This window comes from Phocoena sinus, chromosome 3, assembly GCF_008692025.1.
Source record: "Phocoena sinus isolate mPhoSin1 chromosome 3, mPhoSin1.pri, whole genome shotgun sequence".
NCBI lineage: Eukaryota > Metazoa > Chordata > Mammalia > Artiodactyla > Phocoenidae > Phocoena > Phocoena sinus.
In genome coordinates this window covers 117783477-117804115 of record NC_045765.1, presented here as the reverse complement: position 1 = coordinate 117804115, position 20639 = coordinate 117783477, and the positions used below count along the sequence as shown (strand labels likewise).

Here is a 20639-nt window from a genome sequence, read left to right as displayed (position 1 = left end):
GATTTTCTTTTGCCTTTTTTTAAAAAAATTGCGATATAATTGATATATAACATTGTGTAAGTTTAAGATGTACAACATGTTGATTTGACCACCATGGCATTAGCTAACACCTCCATCATGTTACATAATTATCATTTCTTTATCGTGGTGAGAATATTTAAGATTACCCTCTTAGTAACTTTGAAGTATGTAATATAGTATTGTTAACTAGAATCACAGTGCTGTACATTAGATCTCCAAAATTTATTCATCTTCTAACTGCAAGTTTGTACCCTTTGACCACCATTTCCCCAGTTCTTTCACTCCCCCATCTGCATTTTTAAACAGACACCCAAATAAAGCACCTGAATCATGAAAAAGAAAGAAAAAGAAAAACATATTCACAATGTTAACAGTTGTGGTTATTATAGAAAATTTGTGACTTTTTTCTTTTGTATTTTTATGTTTATTGTGCATTACTTTTATAAGTTAAAAAATAAAAAGAATAAATATTATTCTATCTTATTAAAAAATAGAACTTGCCACCTTTTATAGAATCCAATTCCAGTTTTAGAAAACTAATTTGAGCTCTTTATTAATTTGGAGCTGTTGATAATTTTTATAGACAATGTAGTGTTTTCAACATTCTTCTAAGATGGACTTTAAGGGATCCCTGCTCAGGGAACTAGATCCCACATGCATGCCTCAACTAACAGTTTGCATGCCACAACTAAGGAGCCGGCAAGCCAGAACTAAGGAGCTGGTGCGCTGCAACTAAGGAGCCCACCTGCCTCAACTAAGACCTGGCACAACCAAATAAATAAATAAATATTTTTTAAAAATTGCTCTAGTTGGAAAAGACATAATGACGTTTAAAAAGAAAAAGAAGGAATTTAAACTGGAAAAGATGCACTGCAGTGGTAATAGCATTTGAAATCTGTTCTTTAGATCAGTAACAAAAATAAAGAGATTTGAATTCTAGAAACTTTTCTTTGGAATATTTATAGTTTTGCTTCATTTGTTTTGATAAATTATAATTTATGTGTAGTTTTTTAAATTTTATCTTTTTTTGTGTGTGTGTGGTACGCGGGCCTCTCACTGTTGTGGCCTGTCCCGTTGCGGAGCACAGGCTCCAGATGCGCAGGCTCAGCGGCCGTGGCTCACGGGCCTAGCCGCTCCATGGCATGTGGGATCTTCCAGGACCGGGGCACGAACCTGTGTCCCCTGCATCAGCAGGTGTACTCTAAACCACTGCGCCACCAGGGAAGCCCTAGTTTTTTAAATCTTAATGTGTAGTTACTCTTTTTGCCACAGTGTATTCTTGGAAATGGTCCACATGAATTATAAAAGAAGTTATATTTTTCTCATAGAAAAACATTCTGGAAAATACCTTCCTGATCCAAAGATACAGCATTAAATAAATCATAGATGCACGCTTTATTAGTGAATCCCAACTCAAAGGGTTACCACCATCCTCAGAAAAACTTTCTGCATTTTCCTAAGATTTTATTGTTCTGTTGTGTGCTCCCTCTTACAGCCCAGCTCTGAGGGAGAAATTGTATTAGTTAGCTTTCTTGGAAATCATGCTGAAAAACCTCAAATCTCAGTGGCTTATAAGAAACATATTCTCTGTTGGATCCATGGTTTGGCTGATCATTCTAGGACCCAGGTTGAGCATGCAGCCACTATCTGAAACACATGCTCATGGCTTATGAGGCCAAGTCAAATTATACATGCACATTTCGTTTCTGCTTGGAACAGGTATACATTATTTCCACCCAGGTTCCACTCAAGCTCAACATCACTGGGGCACGAAAGTATACTCTCACAGCAGGGAAGTGCTGGGGAAACCAAATGGATATTTGCTGAAAAGAATATAGTGTACCACAGCCTGCTACCTTGGTCTTAAATATTAACTTCCCTTTTGCATGTAAAAGATGCACCTCTCCCCAAAGAAGGTAAGCTAACAATGTCATCTAGTCATACCAGTTCAAAGAGTCTTCACATTATTTCAGATGTAGCTCTTCCTGATCTGGAGACCTATGAACTGAAAAGACAAGCTATACTGCTTCATACAGCCAGCAAACAATAGTGGAGAAGGACTGTAGCAATTCTGAAATATTGCTTGGCAAGTGATAGGAGGTGCCCTTTCCTAGGGGACAGGGAACACCTTTGGATTTGGCTCTCTGGAAGCAGTTCTTTATCTGTGGTTCATTCTACCCTTTGGGAGGTTCTCCCTATCCATTACTAACTTTGGCCATATCTGAAGAGGGCATTAGAGATTATGCCCATCTGAACAGCTTTTTTAGTTGGGGACCCAAATATCTTTTTACATCTCAAACAGTCACAGTCTTTTAAAATCCAGGCTAGTGGTGGTTTTGCTAATACATTTTTCTTAAAAATGGTGGTGGTGGTGATGGTTGTTTGTTTGGTTGTTTCATCATATCAAACTATGATTTACCAGCTGACTGGTTTTATAAATAAAGTTTTATTGGAACAAGCGACACCCATAGGTTTACATATTATCTATGGCTGCTTTCCCTCTACAATAGCATATGCTGGTCTCCTGCTTATTGATGGTTCAGCTTAGGATATTTCAACTCTGATGGTGCAAAAGCTATGTGCATTTAGTAGAGACCATACTTTGAATTTTGAACTTTGATATTTTCCTGGGCTAACAATACTCTCATGATGCTGGGCCGCAGCAGCGAGCCACATCTGTCAGCCACACAGTCACAGAGGCAAACAACCAGTATACTTAAACCATTCTGTTTTTCACTTTCAGTACAGTAGTCAATAAGTTACATGACATTTTCAACACTTTATTATAAAATAGGCTGTGTTAGATGATTTTGCCCAACTGTAGGTTAATGTAAGTGTTCTGAGCACATTTAAGGTTAGGTGTATTGGGACTTCCCTGGCGGTCTGGTGGTTAAGGCTTCACCTTCCAATGAAGGGAGTGCTGGTTCAATCGCTGGTCAGGGAACTAAGATTCCAAATGCCTCGCAGACAAAAAGCCAAAACATAAAACAGAAGCAATATTGTAACAAATTCAATAAAGACTTAAAAAATACATTAAATTCATTTTGACTTAGGGTCTTTTCAACTTAGGATAGGTTTATTGGGACGTGACCCCGTCATAAGATCTCTAGTTGAACTGAATTGAGTAGCTGCAACAGATTATATGCACCCCCCAACCTCTTCTTCTTACAGTCATTGACTTGAAGGAACCAGTTGCCCTGTAGAAAGTTCCCTATTCTGATTAGTCTGATTGCTTCCTAGTAGTGTAGGTAGCTTGTTCCACCTCTTTATTCCTGTAAATCAGAAGTCAGATCTAAGTGCTTTATTAAAGTAGTTTCAATTTTTTTTTATCAAGAAAATTCACAAGTTGTTCTGGGTACTTTGTATTGCATCACATCAGGAAGTTGTCATACACAATGAGTTCTACCTAACAGATGTACAGCAAATGTCAGGAACGAGGTACGTGGAACAAGAAAGTCAAAGGCCAGATAAGATAGGGACGTTAAGACACAATATAAGGTAGAATCAGATGGTGTGCTCCACAGGTCCATGAAAATAGTCAAGTAATAGCATTCGGGATGTAGACTGTTGACTGAAAGAAAAATGCACAATGTAAGAGCTGTGAGTTGAGTTTTATTGTGTCCTACTGAGGACTAGGAGACAGCCTCTCAGAGAGCTCTGAGGAACTGCTCCGAAGAGGTAGGGGGACCGGCCAATTATATATGTGACTTTGGCTAATAAGTATGTGCAATCCAGTATACATCTCAGTAGAAGGTTACTGCTAGTCAAGAGGAACAGATACACCAGTTAAGGATTTTAGTGCTTTTCTAAGTATGGGAGGGTGCAAGAAACCAGAATCACAAAATTTCCTGAAATATATCTAACTAAGGGCCTGTTTTGCCTGTTCTCCTAAAGCACAGAGTGCCTCCTCTGTTTTGAATTCCTTTCAGGGTATACTGTAGGTCAGGTATTGCAGTGGCTAATGACTTGATCCTTGTAGAACTGGAGGGTGGACAACATCCTTTGTTTTACAAGACGAAAATCACGAGACTTGCATGGGATGAGGAATCAAATGATGTGATGACAGGAGGGTGATTGAAACTGAGCAGCAGGAAGATAAGATAGGATTTGGTTTGCTGCCTCAGCTTCAGCTACTTTTATCATCTTCATCCTAGAAAGAACTAATCAAGAAGGGGCCTGGATGAGAATTCTGTGGAGTATGAATGCCAACACTTACAAATAAATCCACAAGTAGAGAAAAGTCAGAGCATTTTCCTGGCAGTCTTCCCAAACAAAATTCATACCAATATGACCAGTAATTTGTATTGCATTTGACATTTTCTGAATTTATCATCAGGTATTCCCAGGAAACTTCTTGGTATTACAGGACTTGGAAAGTTTCTTTTAATAAAATCTCTAGACATATATACACTAATATGTATAAAATAGATAACTAATAAGAACCTGCTGTATAAAAAAATAAAATTAAAAAAAAAATCTCAGGCTTCCCTGGTGGCGCAGTGGTTAAGAATCCACCTGTGGGCTTCCCTGGTGGTGCAGTGGTTGAGAGTCCGCCTGCTGATGCAGGGGACACGGGTTCGTGTCCCGGTCTGGGAAGATCCCACATGCCGCGGAGTGGCTGGGCCCGTGAGCCATGGCCGCTGAGCCTGCGCGTCCAGCTCCGCAACGGGAGAGGCCACAACAGTGAGTAGGCCCACGTACCGCAAAAAAAAAAAAATCATGGGAATTCTTTGCCCATTTTCTTCATCTCTTAAGTATAATCATAAAGGAAAATGACAAATATTTATTTTATTTAGAAAAGTAGCCAATAAATTCTCTCTTAAATGACCAGAATGAGAATCTAATATTGTAGATTTTCACATAGAAACTTGCTGTTTCTCTGAATGTAAATGAAAAGTCTGTGTGCTAGGCATCTAAGCTGCTGTTGCTTTTGAGCTTTTCCCCACCAGCTTTATTGAGGTCATTGACAAAATTGTAAAATATTTAAAGTTTTCGGTGTGTTGATTTGATATATGTATACGTTGTGAAAGGATTCCCACAATCCAGTTAACACATCCATCACCTCACATATTTACCTTTTCTTTCTTTTCTTTTTTTTGGTGAGAACATTTAAGTTCTACTCTCTTAGTAAATTTCAGTTGTACAATGTCATCAAGTATAGTCACCGTTTTTGAACTTTAAAAACACATTAGTTTATCTGGTTTCGGCAATGGTGACTTAAAAAAATTTTTTTAAATACACTTTTATTATTTTAATTTTGTGTGCAGTACGCGGGCCTCTCACTGTTGTGGCCTCTCCCGTTGCGGAGCACAGGCTCTGGACGCGCAGGCTCAGCAGCCATGGCTCATGGGCCCAGCCGCTCCGCGGCATGTGGGATCTTCCCGGACCAGGGCACAAACCCGTGTCCCTTGCATCGGCAGGCGGACTCTCAACCACTGTGCCACCAGGGAAGACCCACTTTATTTTTTAAAGCAGTTTTAGGTTCACAGCAAAATGGTGCAGAAAATCCAGAGTTCCCGTATACCTACTTCCCGCACACAGGCACAACTTCACCCCGCTGTCACCATCCTCGACTAGAGCAGTACATTTGTTACAACTGAACCCTAACATTAACATGTCATTATCACCCAAGGGTTGTATATTTTATGAGTTTTGAAAAATGTATAATGACATGTACCCACCATTATAGTATCGTACAGAATAGTTTCACTGTCCTAAAAATCTCCTGTGCTCTGCCTATTTGTCCCTCCCTCTCCCCAACCCCTGGCAACCACTGATATTTTAAGTGTCTCCATAGTTTTGCCTTTTCCAGAGTGTCATATATTTGGAGTCATTCAGTATGTAGTTTTTTCGAGTACCATCTTTTACTCCCACTGTCGATGAAAATTCAATTAACTATTCAGTTGATATTCAATTAACTATCAAGATAAGAGTGGTGGGGGAGGAATTTTATTCAAGCCAAACAGGATTATAATCCAGGTAGCCGATTCTCAGAAAGCTCTGAGAACTTTTCCGCCTGTTAGAAGTCTAAGGCACAGTCATATATTTTTGAGACAAAGGATTGTACATCAAAATGACAAACCGATCTTTTACATAAAGTTCACCAAGCATACATAAACCATGTGAGCAGCAAGTCACCGTGACCCCCTACAGATCTGGGAAAGAAGGCTATTGTTTTAAGAAGTTACATTGCTAGCGTCAGAAGAAAGAAAAAAAACAAAAAGATCTTTGCAGTTGAGCAAGTGCTCCCATGTGTGAGGAGCTCTGGTTAATGTGTAATGCAGATGCACGTACACATTAGGGAGGGAGGAGGCCCAAAGGGACACACAGAGAATTTTATGTTTAATTTTTCTTGTCCTGTCTTAAAATACAAGTTTCATTTCATCACTACCAACGATATACATTAGTGCCTCTTTCCCTACAGCCTCCCCAAATCATATTCTCCAAATTCTGTCTGTTGGCCAATTTGACGGATTGAAAATAGCGTTTCAGTGTAGTTTAAATTTTTCTTAGAATAAGGGAGGTTGAATGTCTTTTAACGTTTTTAAGGGCAATTTGTGTTTCTTTTCTGTAATTTACCGGTTCATGTGCTTTGCCCATTTAACCATTTTATCAATCTGATTTTAGAATATGTGCTGCTAAAACAAGCTTTGAAAGCTTTAAAAAAAAAGATTCCTGGTGTCCTCCACACACATACTGAATCAGAAGGGCCCATGTTTAGGCTCAATAACCCTCTAGATTTAGAAACCATTGACCTAGATCATCAAAACAAATTTGTCACTCTAAATATTTACAAGTGTAAGGCTGCATTACCTACAAAGTTAAATGGCTGCAACATATTGTGTATTAAAATTTTTTAACATTGTAAACATTAATATTTACCATAGAATTTAATATAACGTGGTGGAATGACATGGATGGCTCATGTTTCAAAAAGAAAAACTTGAACTTCTGAGTTTTCTCAAACTCCAAGTAGGCAGTAGTTTAATATCAGGACTAATGGTAGAGAAAGGAATCAGAATACCAAATCGAGAAATGTTAATAAGCAACAGGAATTAATACAACATTGTAAAACAACTACACTTCAATAAAAAAAAAAAATAAGCAACGGAGTATGAGGTGGCCTTGTATAGACCCGGAACTGACCGCTCTTTCTGAGCTGGCTTCTTACTCCTAAACTTTTAACAAGATTGTTCGTTTTAGGAAGCCACAAGAATTTATATTACTTATTTGGTTTCAGATTAAATTTTGGACTACACTGAGACTGGAAACTGCCTATCTGGAGAAGAAATGGTCCCAGATCACTCATAGGCCGGTGAACAAAATAAATACAATACCACAAACCTTCGTCTGCAAAACGAAGCAATGGGAAACACCTGGGTCAGTTCCCAGGCAGTAAGAGAGGAGGGGCGGTGTCAGGCACAAGTGGGTGGGGCTAGCTCCGCAGTGGAGGAGGGTCTCTCCCGAGCGCCCGCTCCTCCTCCGTGACGTCACAGGTAGAGCCCGCCCCCAGCCGCCCAGGACTCCTGTTATAGCCGCTGCTCGCCAGGGCCCCGGAAGCTGCCCCTCTCGGGGGTCATGATGGGCAGCAAGATGGCGTCTGCCAGCAGGGTCGTTCAGGTAAGGAGACTCGGTTGCCTTTCCGCGCCGTAGGCAGTAGGGATGGTGCTGACTGTAGCACCGGCGCTGGGGAGGAGAGGCGGTGGTGGAGCCTGCGCGGTGACCACGGCCCTGCATAGGGCCAGCAGCGGCTTCCCGGGGTGTATGTAAGAATTGGACCTTGAGCTCGTTGGGTCGGGCAGTGAGCCGGGGACCGCAGCTGAGGGTTCGAGCCAGGCCGCGGGAGTGCATCTCAGCAGGTAGGCACATAGCTGTTCCGAAGTCCCTGGACTGCCCTCCACCGGGACCTCGTTAGCCTGTTAGGAGTCTGCAGGCTTGGCTGTCCTGGCAATATCCTGGCCAATCAGCGACCAGTATTATCTGTGTTGCCGCGGATCAGCCAATCGGAAGGAAGGCGGTAGCGGTGAGTGAAAGGAAGCGAACCCTGCTTCTGACCTGGTGTCCCTTCAAGGTCTTGGGAATGGCCAGAGAATTGGCCCCGCGGGCTGCGTCCTCGCCGGAGGCGGGTTCTCCCCCACCAACCAGCGTCTGGTTACAGGCTGGATGGGGGAGAATGGAAAAAATACATATTTAAGTTTATCTGTAATATATGTCTTAGTGTTGGTTTCCTAAGCTTTTTTCCCCTGAATTTAGATTGGCGCTAGAGGAACTTTATTGTTAATCCACACATCAGTTACTAACTCCTGACAGCTTTTGTTTTTGCTTCTCCAGCTGTGATCTCTAGCTTAAATAGGAGAGGTAAAATTGGTATATAATGGGCCACAATCTCCACTTTTGTGGTTGCTTTACGAGTTTTTTTCAACTCTTAAAGTATATTATTGTACAATTACCTTTTAACTTTGACACGAGAAGTGCATTTCCCTTTGTACATCTCTTAAAAGACCTTTTCTTAAAGTTATTTCGCTCTGAAAGAGAATCCTAGATCCCAGTCTTTGCTCCCATTGCAACGAATGATCCTCACTTATTCATTCAACGGGGTAGTTATTGAGCGTTAAAGGTGCTGTGAGGACAGGAAAACATCCGACAAAGGACTGGTATCCATAATAGATAATTATATATATCCATAATATATAGCCCAGTTTTTAAAATGGGTAAGAAAAACTTGATACTGCACAAAACAAGATATTCAAATGAGCACTAAGCCAGTGAAAAGATACTCAACATCATTATTTGCCACGAAAATGCAAATTAAAACCAGGAAGTACTACCACACCCACCAAAATTATTAAAAAGACTGACAATACCAAGTAGTGATGAGAACATGAAGCACCTGAAACTCTCATACAATGCTAGTGGGAATATAAAATGGTACAGTCACTTCGAAAAACTTTTGTGGGCCTCTAATACTAGTTAAACATACCTACCCTATGTCCAAGCAGTTTTTCTCATAGGTTTATATCCCAGAGAAATGAGTGCATATACCTATTTAAAAAACTATATAAAAATGTTCAAAAAAATGTTCATAGTTGCTTTATTAATAATAACCCCTAAACCAGAAATTATCCAAATGTCCATTAGCAAGATAAGGTGTGGTAGATTTGTTAAAATGGAACAGTACACAGCAATAATAAAGAACTTACTATTGATATATGCAACAACAATAAAAAAGATGCTGTGAGATATACAGTAAGAAATGGTGGGGCTTCCCTGGTGGCGCAGTGGTTGAGAGTCCGCCTGCCGATGCAGGGGACATGGGTTCGTGCCCCAGTCCGGGAGGATCCCACATGCCGCAGAGCGGCTGGGCCCGTAAGCCATGGCCGCTGGGCCTGCGCATCCGGAGCCTGTGTTCCGCAAGGGGAGAGGCCACAACAGTGAGAGGCCCACGTCCCGCAAAAAAAAAAAAAAAAAAAAAAAAAAAAAAAAAAAAAAAAAAAAAAAAAGAAATGGTCTGTCTCCTTTTAACAAAGCTGCAAAGACTTGTATTCAGGTTCATAATACAAAGCAGTATGTGCTGACATTATGTAATAATTACATGTTAACATTAGCAAAATGTATTGAATACTTTTGTGCCAGGCCTATACTCATTGCTGAGACTGCAGTGCCAACAAGACAATACATGGTGCCTCCACAGAGCTTAGAACATGGCTGTTGATTGGTGTCTTGAAGAAAGAGTAGTATTTCAGCAGGCTGGCACAAACTGATAGGAATTCACAAAGCATAGTGTCACCATTAAGTAGAGGGATTTGGCTGGACCACAGGGTATTCAAAAGTAATTTTAGGAGAGTAATTTATAAGTGTTCATTAAATGCCTGCTAAATGCCAAGCAGAGGCTTCCCTGGTGGTGCAGTGGCTAAGAATCCGCCTGCCAGTGCAGGGGACACAGGTTCAAGCCCTGGTCCAGGGAGATTCCACATGCTGCAGAGCAACTAAGCCTGTGCGCCACAACTACTGAGCCTGCTGTCTACAGCCCCTGAGCCACAACTACTGAGCCCATGTGCCACAACTACTGAAGCCCGTGTGCCTAGAGCCCGTGCTCCGCAACAAGAGAAGCCACCACAATGAGGAGCCCACGCACCACAACGAAGAGTAGCCTCCACTCAGCACAACTAGAGAAAGCCCGCATGCAACAACGAAGACCCAATGCAGCCCAAAATAAATACATAAATAAATTTATTTAAAAATAATAATAATAAAATAAATGCCAAGCAGTATATATTTGATATGTTTGGGATGATGCAGTAGTAGAAAGGAGATAGTTAATCATTCAGGAAATCGTTTGGCTGCATGAGACACAGGGGAAGAAGATAAGTGGTTGGATTAATTCAGGGTTTGAGCTCTACAGGTGAGGTGAAAATAAACCTCCAGCAAGGCAGTTGAGAGTGCTAAGAGGTTTTTGAATGGACTGTAGGTTCTAGGCTAGATGAGAAAGGAAGTAAAGTCAGGATGGAACCAATTGACTGGGAGAAAAGGGAACGATAAAGGAAATGAAGGGCTTGCTGGAACTGATGGTGGGAAATAACAGAGAAGAGAGTTGTAAGTTAAAAGGTTGTAGTTGAGTTTAGATTTTAGATTAAGATTTTAGGGATGGTACAGTTCTGAACTCAGTAAACAATTAAGAGTAAAAGAAAAGAACCTTTCAGGAATGGATGCTAAACTGGAAAGAATATAAAGGTCAATAGGCAACTTGGAAGTTTTGCTAAAGGAAATAGTGGAGGAAAGGACAAAAATGATTTTTTTTAAAAAGTCACAGATAATGATTGAGGCCTAGGCAGGTCCCAACCTGTCTGCAGTTTGGGGTTGCTATCTGCCTTATAAAGCAAAGTAGAGGGTTTGTCTTCTGGGAAGACAAGAGTTGTCTTCTCCTCTAAAAAAGCCTCTTACATAGTTGGCTTTGGCATCTTCCACGAACAGGAGAGCAGGGATTGAGGCCTCATGAGGCTCGGTTTTCAGTTGAGGTAGAGAGAGGAGATGGTGGTTATAACCAGAAAGTCCAGAGTGGAGTGTTACCTCCAGAACTCGTCACTGTTAACTCTGCCTGGGCTTCATGAATCATAGAAGTGGATTCCTTAATAGAATAATAGTTTCTAAAAGAAATCACTGATAATGAAAAAAGGTGAAAGGGTTTCAGAGAAAATCATAGAGACAATAAAGACAAGACGATGCAACTTTTGTATAAGTAGTCTATGAAAAAGTGAAAGTAGATAGAGTTGACCAAGTCTCAAAACCTATAATTTAATAAAACTTTCCTGATATAAAAGAAAACTTAAAGTTATACCTTGTATATTTGATCCAGTATGTTTGATTAATGAGTATATTCTAGTAAAATCATTAAATTTTAAAGAAAAAATTATTTGGTGATCCAAGTGACAAGACCAAGCACTTAAAAGAGAATGGAAGTTATCAGAGTTTTCAACAATAATACTTCATTAAGGTAGTTAAAGAAAATGTGAACCAAAGCTTTATCTAGCTACATTGACCTTCAAGTGTAAAGGCCACAAACTCTTCTAAACCTTTAATAACTCAGGGAATATTGTTCCCTGAAGCTCTTCTTACAGCTCTCACAGAGAATGAGCTTCAGACAACTAAGAAATACTTATTTGTACTTGTGGCTGTTTTAATATAGGAACTGGTAAGCACTGAATGTATTTAACTATAGAACTAAGACTAAATAATGCAGATAAGGGAGAAAGACTTGTTGGTAATATTATTTTTTTGACAGTATAGATCTAATAAAACTTTTAAAATGGAGGGAGTAAGGGAAAGAGTATATAGAAGGTAGAATAAACTTGCTAATTGCCTCTGGTTATTAAATGGTAGTAAAAGATGGGGAGGGAAGGCAGAGAAGAGATTACCATCAACTACTTTCATTCTTTCTCATAATAGTGAACCAATAGATAGTATCTCAGAAACGGGCAACTAAGAGTATTATCTAAAGGTAGCAACATAACATAAACATTATACAAAAGTACAAATCTTTCCAAATACCAAAAAACAAAACAACAAACCCCACAAATGAAAGCAAAGAAAAAGATCATATGACAAAGGACTTTATATTTAAATAATCATATAATGATATGACAGAAAATACACCAAACTTGTGAGTTGTATCTATAAATTTAAATGGTGTAACTGCCCTTTTAAAAGTATTCTCAGATTGGCCAACAAATGAATATTCAATGCTATGCTATATATGAGGCACAGCTAAAACTAAGAGACTTAGAAAGGTAGAAATAACAGGATAGTCAACTGATCTTTGACAAAGAAGCAAAGGTGATACAATAGAGAAAAGATAGTCTTTTCAATAAATGTTGCTGGAACAACTAGATATCCACTTGCAAAACATGAATCTAGACACAGACGTTATACCTTTCACAAAAATTAACTCAGAATGGATCATAGGCCTATATGTAAAGTGGAAAACTATAAAACTTCTAGAAGATAACAGAGAAGAAAACTTAGATGATCTTGGGTTTGGCAGTGACTTTTTAAATACAACACCAAATGCACAATCCATGAAAGAAATAATCGATAAACTGGATGTCATTAAAATTAAAAATTTCTGGTCTGCAAAAGACACTGTGAAGAGAATGAGAAGACAAGCCACAGATTGGGAGAAAATATTTGCAAAAAGAATATCTAATAAAGGATGTTATTCAAGATATATAAAGAACTCTTAAAAGTTCCCTGGTGGCACAGTGGTTAAGAATCTGCCTGCCAATGCAGGGGACACAGGTTCGAGCCCTGATCTGGGAAGATCCCACATGCCATGGAGGAGCTAAGCCCATGCACCACAGCTACTGAGCCTGGGCTCTAGAGCCCACGATCCACAACTACTGAAGCTCATACGCCCTAGAGCACGTGCTCTGCAACAAGAGAAGCCACTGCAATGATGAGTCCATGCTCACCTGCAACTAGAGGAAGCCCGCGCACAGCAACGAAGGCCCAGTGCAGCCAAAAATAACAAATAAATTTATGTTTAAAAAAATGGGGCTTCCCTGGTGGCGCAGTGGTTGAGAGTCCGCCTGCCGATGCAGGGGACATGGGTTCGTGCCCCAGGCCGGGAAGATCCCACATGCCGCAGAGCGGCTGGGCCCGTGAGCCATGGCCGCTGAGCCTGTGTGTCCAGAGCCTGTGCTCTGCAATGGGAGAGGCCGCAATAGTGAGAGACCCGCGTACTGGAAAAAAAAAAAAATGAAAGAAAAAAAAAGTCAACAATGAAAACAGCCTGACTAAAAAATGGGCAAAAGAGCTGAACAAACACCTCATCAAAGAAGATATACAGATGACAATGATATGAAACGATGTTCAACATCATAGTCATTAGGGAATTAATTGCAAATTAAAACGACAGTAAGACACCTCTATATACCTATTAGAATGGCTGAAACCCAGAATACTGACACCACCAAATGCTGACAAGGAGGTGGAGCAACGGGAACTCTCATTCACTGCTGTTGAGAATGCAAAGTGCCACAGCCACTTCGGGAGGCAGTTTGGCAGTTTCTTACACAACTAAACATACTTTTACCATATGGTTGAACAATCGCACTTCTACCCAAATGAATTGAAAACTTACGTCCGAACAAAAACCTGCACATGGATGTTTATAGCAGCTTCATTTATAATTGCCAAAACTTGGAAACAACCAAGATGTCTTTCAGTAGGTGAATGGATAAATAAACTGTGGTACATCCAGACAATGTAATATTATTCAACCCAAATTATATTATTGTAATATATTATTATATAATTATATATTTGTATATTATACAAATATAATTTATAATGTTATTTCAAAAAGAAATAAGCTACCAAGCCAGGAAAAATCATGGAAGAAACATACATGCATGTTACTAAATGAAAGAAGCCAATCTGAAAAGGCTACATGCTGTATGATTCCATCTGCATGACATTCTGGAAAAGGCAAAACTGTGGAGACAGTAAACAGATCAGTGGTTGCCAGAGACTGGGGAATGAAGGGATGAGTAGGCAGAACACAGATGATGCTATAATAGTGAATATGTCATTGTACATTTGTCAAAACCCATAGAATGTACAACACCAAGAATGAACTCTAATGTAAAACTTTGGGTGATAATGACGTGTTAATATAGTTTCATCATTTGTAACAGATAGAATACTCTGGTGGGAGATGTCCATAGTGAGAAAGACTGGGGGGTGGGGTGAGTGGGGGTGTGCCCAGTGGTATATGAGAACTGGAAGAAGATTGGAAACGACTCAAATTAACAACCCAAATTAACAGGGGGCTGGTTGAATAAACTCATGGCATTTATCCTGACTTCCTACTGATTACCTCAGATTCCAGTCTTAACACTACAGTATTCTTCCTTGCCTTCCCTCATCCCATATTTGTATGTTCTTTCTCTCACAGGGAAACCCCTGCGTTCCACAAACATCAATATACTCATTTGCTTAGTCCTACAATATATACAAAATGTATAGCTATATCTATACAACCAACCTACTAAGTAAAAAGTTCAAGATTTCTTTGTATTTCTTTTTGTCTTCAGACTGAAGGTATATAGTCCAAGCACTATGAAAGTTATTTGGATTAGCTCCTTTTTATTCCTTAGTTATAAGCTGGTCAACTAATTGACAGACTTATTTGTTTCTCTTTGTATTTACATTTAGAGTTTAAAAAAGACAATTTTGAGACAGGAAAATTTGAGCATAGCTAAATAATAGATGATATTAAAGAATTATTTTTGTTAAGTGTGGGAAAAGTATTGGGACTATGGTTTAACCAAATCCTTTTCTGTTAGTGATACATGTAGATGGTATTAACAGATGAGATGAGATGACTGGGATTTGTTTAATGGGGGAAGGGTTGATGAAATAAGATTGATTACTGTTGAAATTGTGTGATGTGTTTATCAGGGTTTATTATACTACTCTGTCTACTTTTATGTATTTTTAAAATTTTCTCTTAAAAAGGGGGGATACCAAGCTGTGGGAATTTAATCTATATGGGCATATTACCTTTTTTTTTTTTTTTTCCCGGCACGTGGGCCTCTCACTGTTGTGGCCTCTCCCGCTGCGGAGCACAGGCTCTGGACGCGCAGGCCCAGCGGCTATGGCCCACAGGCCCAGCCGCTCCGCGGCATGTGGGATCCTCCCGGACCAGGGCACGAACCCGCGTCCCCTGCATCGGCAGGCAGACGCCCAACCACTGCGCCACCAGGGAAGCCCAACCATATTTTTAAGTGTACAAAAGCAATGTTGAAATGGATTCTTTCTCTCTTGTGTATGTACATTTGTTTAAGTGTGTGTATACATACTCACATACCTATACAGTTAACCCTTACCTACAAATGGTCTATTCACTCATTTGTCAGATGTTTGCTGAGCATTTACTACGTACTGGCTACTGCTGCAGAAGTACTTAATTTTCCATCTCTGCCTTTCCAGGAGCTTTGCTCTCCTGTAATCATTGGCTCATTTACTGTCCTCTACACAATATTCTTAAGATGTTCAGGTTGCTGTGGAAACACAGGAGGAGTTTTAAAATCAGATTTAGGAATCGGGAATCTTCTTAGAAAGGAGTGACAGTTGAGCTGTTTTCAAAGATAAGCAGTCAGATGAAAGTGGAGGCATGGAAGCGGGGTGGGACCTGGGAGAGATTCGTGGCAGAGCACACAAGCTGTAGATTGAATGGGGATGGAAATGGTATGAGGAGTTAGGGAAATGAAAAGTACTTCAGAATACCTGGAGTGAAAGGTACAGTGGTGGGGAATGAGGCTAGAGAGGTAGGGAGAGACCTGATCATGATGGGCCTGTGTGTGCCAAATGCGAGTTTGAAGTTTATCCTTGAAAAGTTTAGGACTATAGGAAGGAAAGAACACTCTTTCAAGAAGCCTGGCTATGAAAAGAAACAGGTACTACATGGAGTGAGAAGGTTTGTTTTTTAACACGAAAGATGTGAACATGCTTTAATGCTTAGGGAGACAACTGTCTTCCAGCATTTTCTCACAGCAGCAGAATTATGGTGGTTAGTTTTCAGACCCATCCCTACAAGCCTATTTGCTTCTGTACTCATATAAAATGTGTAATGTGTAGTACATATATACAAATATATTGCAGATAAACACACACCTGTCTCACTAGTTACACAGCAACTTACAGATTACGTTAGTAAAAAATAGTGCTCTGTTTATTAGAGTCTCAGCATTTTATATATATTCAGAAGATTTCATACTGAAAGTTCTGCTTAAGCTCCTCTGTAGCATTAACTGGAATTTTAGGGATAAAACATTAATACTCTTCAAATATCTTATTAAAAACAGTGTTCTAAATACATGCATTTCTATGGGTATAGGAAAAAGGCTGAAGTCAAGGGCTATCAAATGTTTAAATCTATTTTATGTGGGTTTTGGCTTATAGATGGTGTTTTCTTCTTTGTGCTTTTCTGTGTTTTTTCCAAATTTTTTACACAGAACATGGGTTACTTTTGTAGTCAGAAAAAGTATTTTTTTGATTACCTAATTTTCAATATGCTTTTTATCCTATTCTATCTAAAGCACTAGGTGTTAACATAGTAGAGAAACAACACTCAATACAAGTCAGGAAACTTCCAATTCTTTTTTTTTTTTTTTTTTTTTTTTTTTTTAATTAATTTATGGCTGTGTTGGGTCTTCGTTTCTGTGTGAGGGCTTTCTCTAGTTGTGGCAAGCGGGGTCCACTCTTCATCGCCGTGCGTGGGCCTCTCACTATCGTTGCCTCTCTTGTTCTCTGTGGCGCACAGGCTCCAGACGCGCAGGCTCAGTAATTGTGGCTCACGGGCCCAGTTGCTCCGCATGCGGGATCTTCCCGGACTAGGGCTCGAACCCGTGTCCCCTGCATTCGCAGGCAGATTCGCAACCACTGCGCCACCAGGGAAGCCCGGAAACTTCCAATTCTTACCAGTCATCAGGGTGATTTAGAAATCATGCAACATAAAATCCTTATCACCTTATGGGGTTGTTTTGAGGTCAGTAGGCAGTACAGTAAAATATCTTGTGATGTATAAAGTACAAAGTTCTTATGAACATCAGATAATAGTTCATAGACTAGCTATCCTTGTTGGGAAAGAGTAAAATTTAAAATAGTAAAATTTAAAGTTGCTGTCAGGTACTAAGTTATTTTATTTTAACAAAGGCATCTGCTTGTGAGGTTCATTAGATGATTTCTTATGTAGTAAATGAGGTTATTTTAGTGCTTCATTTCTTTTTCATGCATTTTATTTTTCCTTTAGGTAGTCAAGCCACATACTCCATTAATAAGGTTCCCTGACAGAAGAGACAATCCTAAACCCAATGGTAAGCTGTAGTTTATTTATACTAAAAAGATATGTACATGCAGATTTATACATGAATATTCTATTATACACAATATTTCTCATTTTAGAATCCGGTAGACAATGGTAGCTTAGATCACAATGGTATGTTAGGTTGCATTAACTAACTTTCTATTATCTCCTTGTAAAAAAGTAGTAACTTGACAGTAGATATTTCTGAATTTTTAATGATACTGTGTTTATATATGGGAATTTTTGTTCCACCATCTGTCCTTCAGAAGAATGTCCCATGCTTATATTTGCAGAGATTATGATGAATAACCACCATTCCTATATTTCTCTCCCAGCTAACCTTTTCTTTCATTCACTGATTTATCTGTTCATTGAGGCAGTAAATATTTCTTGGATTGCCTTAGAACTTAACAATCATTGCCTATTACAGTAACTGAAGATTCTGAACAAGTTCTGTTTTTCTCTTACTGCTCTGTCAGCTGTCTTTAATTATAAGATACTTGACCTTTAATTCAGGGAGAATTTTAACAAATTTTGTATGGATATTTTTAACTTATTGTAACTCTTGAAAAATTAAGATATAGGTGACAAACAAGTATGGAGAAAACAAATCTCATCTGCATTTACCAACTTTCTTATTCTCCATTGTATGGTATTACCTGTAATCTCTACCATATGACAAAATTTAAGTAATGTAAGTTATCCATACGGGTTGAACTCCACTACCTAGAAATTTCATTATTTTATGAACTTACTCTTCAATTTAGTGATTCATTCACTTAAAACTACCTCATTTGCTTTAAAAAGAACTTTATGAAACTATATATAGCTACCCAACGAAGTTACTCTATAATACTTATCTCTTGGATTGTAATACTTATCATTTTAAGAATAACTTGAGGGCTTCCCTGGTGGCGCAGTGGTTGGGAGTCCGCCTGCGGATGCGGGGGACGCGGGTTCCTGCCCCGGTCCGGGAATATCCCACATGCCGCGGAGCGGCTGGGCCTGTGAGCCATGGCCGCTGAGCCTGCGCATCCGGAGCCTGTGCTCCGCAACAGGAGATGCCACAGCAGTGAGAGGCCCGTATACCGCAAAAAAAAAAAAAAAAAAAAAAAAAGAATAACTTGATTATTTAATGATAGATAATTCAAAATAGTATTTTAAGACACCGAACAATTCCTCTATTTTTTTTTTTTTTTTTTAATTTCAGTGTCAGAAGTTCTGAGATCAGCAGGACTACCGTCTCACTCTTCTTCAATTTCACAGCATTCTAAGGGAAGTAAATCGCCAGACTGGCTGATGCATCCGGGTCCACCAGACACTGCAGAGTTAATAAAAACTTTACCTCAGAAGTACAGAAGGAAACTTGTATCTCAAGAAGAAATTGAATTTATCCAAGTACGTTGTTGCTCTTTATCCCAATACTGTGGAAAACACCTCAACGTTATTGGCTTTGGAGTTTCATATTGCTGATTTCCATGTTCTTCCCATTGTCTTGTCAAGGTGTGTCCATAGCTAAGACAGGGATGGTCACGTAGGCCTGGACTATGAGAAATAAACGATGTTCGAGCCCTCAGTAAATGTGCATGAAGGAATATGTGTGTAGAAGTATAGTATGGTAAATAGCAAAATATATATACCCCATGGAAAAAAGCTCTTTAGGGTCCTCATTAATTTTTTTTTAATTAATTTACTTTTCGCTGTGTTGGGTCGTCGTTGCTGTGCATGGGCTTTCTCTAGTTGCGGCAAGCGGGGGCTACTCTTTGTTGCAGTGCATGGGCTTCTCATCGCGGTGGCTTCTCTTGTTGCGGAGCACGGGCTCTAGTCGCGCAGGCTTCAGTAGTTGTGGCACATGGACTCTATAGTTGTGGCTTGCGGGCTCTAGAGCACAGGCTGGGCAGTCGTGGTGCATGGGCTTAGTTGCTTTGCGGCATGTGTGATCTTCCCGGACCAGGGCTCGAACCTGTGTTCCCTGCATCGGCAGGCAGATTCTTAACCACTGCGCCTCCAGGGAAGCCCCTTCATTGATTTTTTAGAGTGTAAAGGACCAAGAAATTTGAGGACCATTGATCTACGTCAACCTTGAGTCCTCTTCAGATCTGAAATTCTTTATAACATTGATAGGAGTGCCCCAAAGCTATGAAAAATCTGAAATTGTTTTTAAAACCTAAAGATCACTTGATTAAAATGTTTCAAATTTGTATAGTGGCCATGAAAACATTTCTTTGTAAATGAAACACCTAATCTTATTGCTTTATTACTTCCTTTTCAGCGTGGAGGTCCAGAATAATCACTGACAATGTGGCTGCTGTTTGTTTAATCAGACAAAGAAGAGTCTTTACAATGAAGGACTTCCAGAATGACAAATGAGAAATTGTACATTAAACAACTTTAATAAAATTTCTGTAAAAAAGAAGTATAGAAAATTTAGGACACTTGTATCTCCTAATTTATGTATCTTGGTCAGCTTCTCCACAAGCTTACCTGATTGTTTATATACTTATTAAAGTATACATTTTTAAATGTTAGCCTATTAATTTACTCAGATAATCAAATTATCAAGCATTACAGTGTTGAACTATTAAAAGTACACAATGTCTAGTGAACAATCATAGGTTTACCATAATTTCACTTCTCTTTCAGTTTCTGTTTAAACATGGAAAGAATATATCCGGCAGAATTGCAGCTTTCTGGAAGTAATTTTCCTGGAATTGGATAAGGATCAGTGAAATAATGACTGCATTATTTGTTCTTAATTCTCTCAGTGTTTTTGCATTCACAAAGTTACTGGAGAATAACTGGCTCAATAAGCATATCGTACTCTAAATAATAAAAATACAGCCATGGTAAAACAGATGCCTTTGTGATATTAAGACTAGGGAGTTAACACAAAAGATTATGTAACCTGTGTTCAGAAAAAAATGTCAGAGTATCAAATGGAAAATAAGAGATCAAAATGAATATAGCATAGGAATAACATTTGACCAGAAATTTTAAGTTACTATGTTTTTAGGGGTGTTAAGAAAGTCTTGTTCTTTGGTTTATTTTACTGTTTTGATTGTGATCATGTGTAGAAATCCTGACAATCATAAACTTTCTCAAACTTCATTGTCCAAAAGCCTCATAAAATCAACCTATTCACCTTATTAAGGCAGTTTATAGAATTTTAATAGGCTCTTCCTGTGCCAAGGGTATGTATGATTGTGAAAGTAAAGCCTCACAAAGTGAAATAAATTCTCTTCTATACCTTTAA

General features: G+C 39.3%; 1 protein-coding gene across 1 annotated transcript; it reads left to right on the top strand.

Moving 5' to 3' along the window:
- Nucleotides 1-7528: 7528 nt before the first annotated feature.
- MRPS36 (mitochondrial ribosomal protein S36) lies at nt 7529-20639 on the top strand. Its single transcript, XM_032629013.1, has 4 exons — nt 7529-7641; nt 17333-17396; nt 18597-18784; nt 19659-20639. The coding sequence occupies exons 1-4, from the start codon at nt 7600-7602 to the stop codon at nt 19674-19676; spliced, it is 312 nt and encodes a 103-aa protein (XP_032484904.1). The 5' UTR covers nt 7529-7599; the 3' UTR covers nt 19677-20639.

Coding starts and splice junctions, on each gene's coding strand:
- MRPS36 (XM_032629013.1), top strand. CDS start 7,600: ATGATGGGCAGCAAGATGGCGTCTGCCAGCAGGGTCGTTCAG. Junction 7,642..17,332: donor CTGCCAGCAGGGTCGTTCAG/GTAAGGAGACTC, acceptor TTTTTCCTTTAG/GTAGTCAAGCCACATACTCC. Junction 17,397..18,596: donor AGACAATCCTAAACCCAATG/GTAAGCTGTAGT, acceptor TTTTAATTTCAG/TGTCAGAAGTTCTGAGATCA.